Below are 7,280 nucleotides of genomic sequence, written 5' to 3' on the forward strand. Positions count from 1 at the left end.
AGAAGAGGGGGGGGGGTCTAAGAAGACATAGGGACTAATTTGTAAAGATGTCACCTTGGGGAGCATCAGCTGACACCTCAATCTCTCTTTCACACACACACAAACACACACACACACACACACACACACACACACACACACACACACACACACACACACACACACAGCAAGACACACACCACCAGAGAGAGAGAGAGAGAGAGAAACTGCCAAAAATTACCCGATATAACACATCCCAAACAAAACAACTGACTCTCTGCCCCATCTGTGTCCCATCGAAGGATAGACAGACTATTTGCGTGATGTGCTAGCACTTGGCGAGCCTAAAGATGGCGCAGCGGTGACTGCATGCTATTTGAGTATCCCGTTCACACACTCTCCAGTTTCATCGTAAACAACTGGACATCTCTCTCTCTCTCCGTGCTGTTGCGACATTCACTCTCGGGGGTCTTGAAATGGTCGATTTGCTATTCCATAGTGACATAAGATCATTTTAAAGCTTGTTTTATGAATTCATCCGACTCAAAACGAGTTTGTGACTGACAGACAGCGGTATTCAGACAGAAGACGAGACTGCTGTGCTGTGCGCTGGTCGAAATAAATAAATAACAGCTTTCTCCATTCTGGCTTCTGGCAGTGGACGGCGCGAGATGCTGCGGCTGCATTGATAGAGTTGGTAGAAGGGATTCACACAGAAGTGACGAGGCAGCCTCAGCCAGGGCTTAGGCTACGGATAGGATAATAACCTAGCACTGATTGCGATAGACTGAGTGAACGTTGTTGTATGACAGACAGCAAGAAGATGCACTAAGGACCGGAAGAGAAAATGCTTCGTTTGAGAGTCGAAATATGAACGCACATTCCACTTTGGTTTTCTTTTATTTGCAGTGATATATTTCCGTGGATCTGAGCGGTTTAAACAACTTTTCGTGGTCCTTTTTCCATGATAACGGCAGAACCGGGCTTGATTTACCGGGAATTTCACCAGGATCATGTGGACCCCGACGGAGGAGGAGAAAATCGGAGTTGGTGAGTTGATTAAATTCAGTTTGTTTTATTGTTTAAAATAGGCTTTATTCCGGCCTATATATATATATATATCTTCAATGAGACTGTCATTCCCCTTATTCTCAAGAAATGACTGGCGGTTCAATACTGGAATATATATAAAAGACGTATGTAAGCTATAGGTGATGGGAGCTCCAAACCCTGACACGCGTTGACATTTCTGCACCTTTTTCCAATCCCAAACCATCACGTTATCTCGCGTCTATAGAAGCCATTCGACATTGTACTAGGCTATTCCGTTTTTAATTAACAACGCACAAGTTGGGCATGTTGGACTTCGTGATGTCATTGTTTTAATGATCTGTATGTCACGTAATCAAAACTACTGGTTCATCTCCAATAGAGGGCGACAAGAAAACACAGCCCACCACAACAGGTGTGATGCCCAGCTCAATGGATAGGAGAGATCAAACTGGGCACAAACTGGCTAAATCAACGTTATCGAATCAAACGAAAAACGATTTCAACATTGCTTTTGTCGACGTATTGTGACGTGGAATCTATGTGGAAAAATACATCGCATATGAAAAAAGTCATACATTTAAACAGATGTTTTGAGGGTAAAATTTCACCCACAGGATTATGTCACCTTGGTAACCAATGTTTAACATAAACAAACCTTGTATAAAATATGTTGAATTTGTACCTTTGACGTCAGAACTTTAACATAATATCCACTCCTACTGGAAATTTGATCTATCTACAGCACCTCCTACTGGAGATTTGATCTATCTACAGCACCTCCTACTGGAGATTTGATCTATCTACAGCACCTCCTACTGGAGATTTGATCTATCTACAGCACCTCCTACTGGAGATTTGATCTATCTACAGCACCTCCTACTGGAGATTTGATCTATCTACAGCTATCCCTTCGCTGTCCCATCCAGGGTTTTTACCAAGGCCAGCCAAGCTCTGATATTTATCACCAATGTGCTATCGTGAGAAGGATTGTTGAAAAATCTCCACTTAATAGACGTTACTGTCACTATTAAAGTCATTACAAAGGGTACAGAGCAAATTAAATGTAGCCATGCTTTATAAATTATACACTATATATACACAAGTATGTGGATACCCCTTTAAATGAGTGGATTCTATTTCAGCCACATCCGTTACCGACAGGTGTATAAAATCGAGCACACAGCCATGCAATCTCCATAGACAAACATTGGCAGTAGAATGGCCAGTACTGAAGAGCTTAGACTTTCAACGTAGCACCGTCATAGGATGCCACCTTTCCAACAAGTCAGTTTGTCAAATGTCTGCCTGCTAGAGCTGCCCCGGTCAACTGTAAGTGCTGTTATTGTGAATGTGTAATCGTCTAGGAGCATCAACGGCTCAGCTACGAAACGGTAGGCGACACACAAGCTCACAGAACGGGACCGCCGAGTACTGAAGCACGTAGCGTGTAAAAATCGTCTGTCCTCGGTTGAAACACTCACTACCGAGTTCCAAACTGCCTCTGGAAGCAACATCAGCACAAGAACTGTTCGTCGGGAGCTTCATGAAATGGGTTTCCATGGCCGAGCAGCCGCACACAAGCCTAAGATCATCATGCGCAAGGCCAAGCGTCGGCTGGAGTGGTGTAAAGCTCATCGCCATTTGACTCAGGAGCAGTGGAAACGCGTTCTCTGGAGTGATGAATCATGCTTCACCATTTGGCAGTCCAACGGATTAATCTGGGTTTGGTGGATGCCAGGAGAACGCTACCTGCCCCAATGCATAGTGCCAACTGTAAAGTTTGGTGGAGGAGGAATAATGGTCTGGGGCTGTTTTTCATGTTCGGGCTAAACCCCTTGGTTCCAGTGTAGGGAAATCTTAACACTACAGCATACAATGCTACATACACACTTCTACACCTGCATTGCTTGCTGTTTGGGGTTTTAGGCTGGGTTTCTGTACAACACTTTGAGATATCAGCTGATGTAAGAAGGGCTTAATAAATACATTTGATTTGAATGACATTCTAGACAATTCTGTGCTTCCAACTTTGTAGCAACAGTTTGGGGAAGGCCCTTTCCTGTTTCAGCATGACAATGTCCCTGTGCACAAAGCGAGAACTTGACTGGCCTGTAAAGAGACCTCAATACCATCGAACAGCTTTGGAATAAATTGGAATGCTGACTGGGTGCCAGGCCTAATCTCCCAAAATCAGTGCCTAATCTCACTAATGCTCTTGTGGCTGAATGGAAGCAAGTCCCTGCAACAATGTTCCAACATCTAGTGGAAAGCCTTCCCAGAAGAGTGGAGGCTGGTATTGCAACAAAGGGGGGACCAACTCCATATTAACGCCCATGACTTTGGAATGAGATGTTCGACTAGCAGGTGTCCACATACTTTTGGTAATCATCAATGATGCTATTTAGGCCTATATGGCATTTGGGAAATCATCAACAGCTATTGTTTAAATTCAGCGCAGGATTCAACTAAAAGTAGACAATACATAAAATATAGGCCTTTTCAACTTTGGTTGATTTCAAATGCAATCTACAAATTTGGGTGGCAGGTAGCCTAGTGGTTAGAGGAGGGAGGCAGGTAGCCTAGTGGTTAGAGGAGGGAGGCTGGTAGCCTAGTGGTTAGAGGAGGGAGGCAGGTAGCCTAGTGGTTAGAGGAGGGAGGCAGGTAGCCTAGTGGTTAGAGGAGGGAGGCAGGTAGCCTAGTGGTTAGAGGAGGGAGGCTGGTAGCCTAGTGGTTAGAGGAGGGAGGCTGGTAGCCTAGTGGTTAGAGGAGGGAGGCTGGTAGCCTAGTGGTTAGAGTGTTGGGCCAGTAAACAAACGGTTGCTAGATCAAATCCCTGAGCTGACAAAGTACAAATCTGTCGAACAAGGCAGATAACCCACTGTTCCCTGGTAGGCTGTCATTGTAAATAAGATTTTTTTCTTAACGGACTTGCCTAGTTAAATAATTTATATGTTGGATTCACGTCTCAACATCTCAACCAAAAATACAATTGAAAGAAACTGTATTTGAAGTGCGATTTGATTGAGTCCTATTCTTTAAACCTGTCTAGGACACACGTTCCGCTAGCGGAACCACCCCACATTCCACTGAAAAGGCAGCGCGGGAAATTCAAAAATATTTTTTTTAACAAGTCCAATACAGCAAATGAAAGATAAACATCTTGTGAATCCAGACAACATGTCTGATTTTTTAAATGTTTTACAGTGAAAACACCACGTATATTTATGTTAGCTCACCACCAAATCCAAAAAAGCACAGACATTTCTTTCACAGCACAGGTAGCTTTCACAAAACCCCCAAATAGAGATAGAATTAATCACTAACCTTTGAAAATCTTCATCAGATGAATCATATAACATCATGTTACACAATACATTTATGTTTTGTTCGATAATGTGCATATATATATATATATATATAAAAAAATCTCAGTTTACATTGGCGCGTTACGTGCAGTAATGTTTTGATTCCAAAACATCTGGTGATTTTGCAGAAATACTCATAATAAACATTGATAAAAGATGCAAGTGTTATTCACATAATTAAAGATAAACTTATCCTCTATGCAACCGCTGTGTCAGATTTCAAAATAAACTTTACGGAAAAAGATTAATCTGAGAACAGCGTTCAGAGTACAATCCAGCCAAAGAAATAGTCGCCATTTTGGCGTCAACAAAAACTACAAAAACAATATAAATATGCACTTACCTTCGAATAACTTCATCAGAAGGCACTCCCAGGATTCCCAGATCGACAATAAATGACTGAAAAGTTCCATAAAGCCCATCATTTAGCCACTTGTTGTTAGCATGTTCAGCCCAGGAATCCATTTTCATGACGCACGAACAATCCCTCCAGACAAAAAATCTAAAAGTTCCGTCACAGGTCGTAGAAACAGGTCAAATGATGTTTGCAATCCATATTTAGTATGTGTTTTACATTAATTATCAATAAGGATCCAACCGGAGAATTTCATTGTCTGAAGAAAGAGCATTGCATTGCCCTCGCGCGCAAAACCAGACTGAGATTTCTGACGACCACTCACTAAAATAGCTCCTATGAGCCCCTCCTTTATAGTAGAATCATATAACTAAAATCTAAAGACGGTGACATCTAGTGGAAGCCCTAGGAAGTGTCGGTTCTTTCATATCTAGAAGGGGTTTCATTTGACACTAATTTGAAAATCGAGTTCTAATTTCCTGTTTTGACCTCTTCTCAGGTTTTTGTCTGCCAAATAAGTTCTGTTATACTTACAGAAATAATTCAAACATTTTTAGAAACTTCAAAGGGTTTTCTATACAATGGTAATAATAATATGCATGTATTACCTTCTGGGACAGAGTAGGAGGAAATTTCGTTTGGGCACGCAATTTGTTCAAAGTGGAAACACTGCCCCCTATCCCGATGAAGTTTTAACATAGATGTCTGTCTTAAATGGAGACGTGAATCCAACATATAAATGATTAATTTGTAGACAAATTAAAGCCAGTCTCAGTGCCACAGATGGAGCTATCCAAGCAGGAGATACATCTCCTTCAAAAGTTGATACTTTTGCATAATGGTAAATAGCCATAACAACTTGTTGACAAGATAGATTCATGTCTTCAACTCAACCAAAAATGAAAGATAACGAATGGGATTAAGCCAGTGGCTCAGATGGAACTATCCAATCAGAAGATACATCTCCTTCAATTGTTCATATTTGGTTGCGTTGACAACCAAACACAATTCAATATTACTTTTGTAAGACTGTAATTACACTAATGTAACAGTATTTATTTAACCTTTTAGGTTACCGAGGTTACTGGAACAATACATGTCTTCGTATTTAATCATAGAAAGCGTGTATGTTCAGGGTCGCAGGTCTGTGGAAATCTTCACAAATGCTGTAATAATCTGCACAGAATCTAAAAACTCTTTTGATCACTTGCACCATGTACTTTAATCAAAATCAAATCAAATCCAATGTATTTATAAAGCCCTTCTTACATCAGCAGATGTCATAAAGTGCTGTACAGAAACCCAGTCTAAAAAGCAATGCAGATGTAGAAGCATGGTGGCTAGGAAAAACTCCCTAGAAAGGCAGGAACCTAGGAAGAAACCTAGAGAGGATCCAGGCTCTGAGGGGTGACCAGTCCTCTTCTGGTTGTGCTCTGTGGAGATTATAAAAGTACATGGACATTAATTAAGGCCAGATCGTTCTTCAAGATGTTCAAACGTTTATAGATGACCAGCAGGGTCAAATAATAATCACAGTGGGTGTAGAGGGTGAAACAGGTCAGTACCTCAAAATTAAACGTGAGTTGGCTTTCTATAGCCAAGCATTCAGAGGTCGAGACAGCAGGTGCGGTGGAGAGAGAAAGAGAGAGAGAGAGAGTCGGAAACAGCAGGTCCGGGACAAGGTAACACGTCCGGTAAACAGGTGGGTTCCATAGCAGCAAGCTGAACAGTTGAAACTGGAGCAGCAGCAGGACCAGGTGGACTGGGGACAGCAAGGAGTCGTCAGGCCAGGTCGTCCTGAGGCATGGTCCTAGGGCTCAGGTCCTCTGGGAGGGGAGGGAGAGAGGGATTATTAAGTTGTTGTATAAATTAACTAAGTATTCCCATTTTGAACTTTGCTGTGCTTTTAAAATGGTTGAAATCACAGTGATAATACATGTAGGAGACAACCAAACAAAAAATCTGACATTGATTTTCCTTTGGAATTTGCTTTGTGCTTTTAGATGGTTGAAAGCATAGCGATAACACATTGTAAATACAACTAACTTTTGGATGTCTTTTTTGAGTGGTTGAAAATAGTTTGGAATCTCATTGATCGACGACGTATCTACCAAATATTACCCAATACTTCACGTTGAAATGACGTGGTGTGTCTAGTGGGATAGGACTTCCCAAATGTGAATGCTATTCTATTCTATTCACATATATTCTAGTGTATTACACATCTTTCTGGAGGGGTCAGTATGCCAACTGTGACCAAACAGCTGACAGTATTGATCCTGAGCTGCTGACATACAGTAGCTGGATTGGAGCTGTAGCTGCTACAATCCAGGGTCATAGGTCACTGATGATAGTATTGATTTATTCATAGTTAAAATATGGATTAAGAGTGTAAGCTAGACCTCCATGTAGACAGATAGGAGCGTCTTCTCTGTCCCAAACGGACAGACCATGGGAATGCGAAGCCATTGAGCTGGGGAAAGAAATACTGCTTTGCTGACAACAGCCTGCTTAGCAAGTCCAATTCA

At 41.7% G+C, this 7,280-nt stretch overlaps 1 protein-coding gene across 17 annotated transcripts in view; it reads left to right on the top strand.

Annotated features, from left to right (window-relative positions):
• The first annotated feature begins 357 nt into the window (after positions 1 to 357).
• The window catches only part of LOC129815762 (dedicator of cytokinesis protein 3-like), a 400,044-nt gene continuing 393,121 nt past the window's right edge, over positions 358 to 7,280 (top strand). For 7 of the 17 annotated variants that reach the window (XM_055869857.1, XM_055869854.1, XM_055869856.1 and 4 more), the window contains exon 1: positions 358 to 1,029. In XM_055869857.1, coding sequence (XP_055725832.1) covers positions 993 to 1,029 — 37 coding nt within the window. In that variant the 5' untranslated portion in view covers positions 358 to 992. The remainder of the gene's footprint in view (positions 1,030 to 7,280) is intronic. The other 10 variants (XM_055869855.1, XM_055869863.1, XM_055869860.1 and 7 more) reach the window with 4 other exon arrangements.

This window comes from Salvelinus fontinalis, chromosome 18 (genome assembly GCF_029448725.1).
Source record: "Salvelinus fontinalis isolate EN_2023a chromosome 18, ASM2944872v1, whole genome shotgun sequence".
Taxonomy (NCBI): domain Eukaryota; kingdom Metazoa; phylum Chordata; class Actinopteri; order Salmoniformes; family Salmonidae; genus Salvelinus; species Salvelinus fontinalis.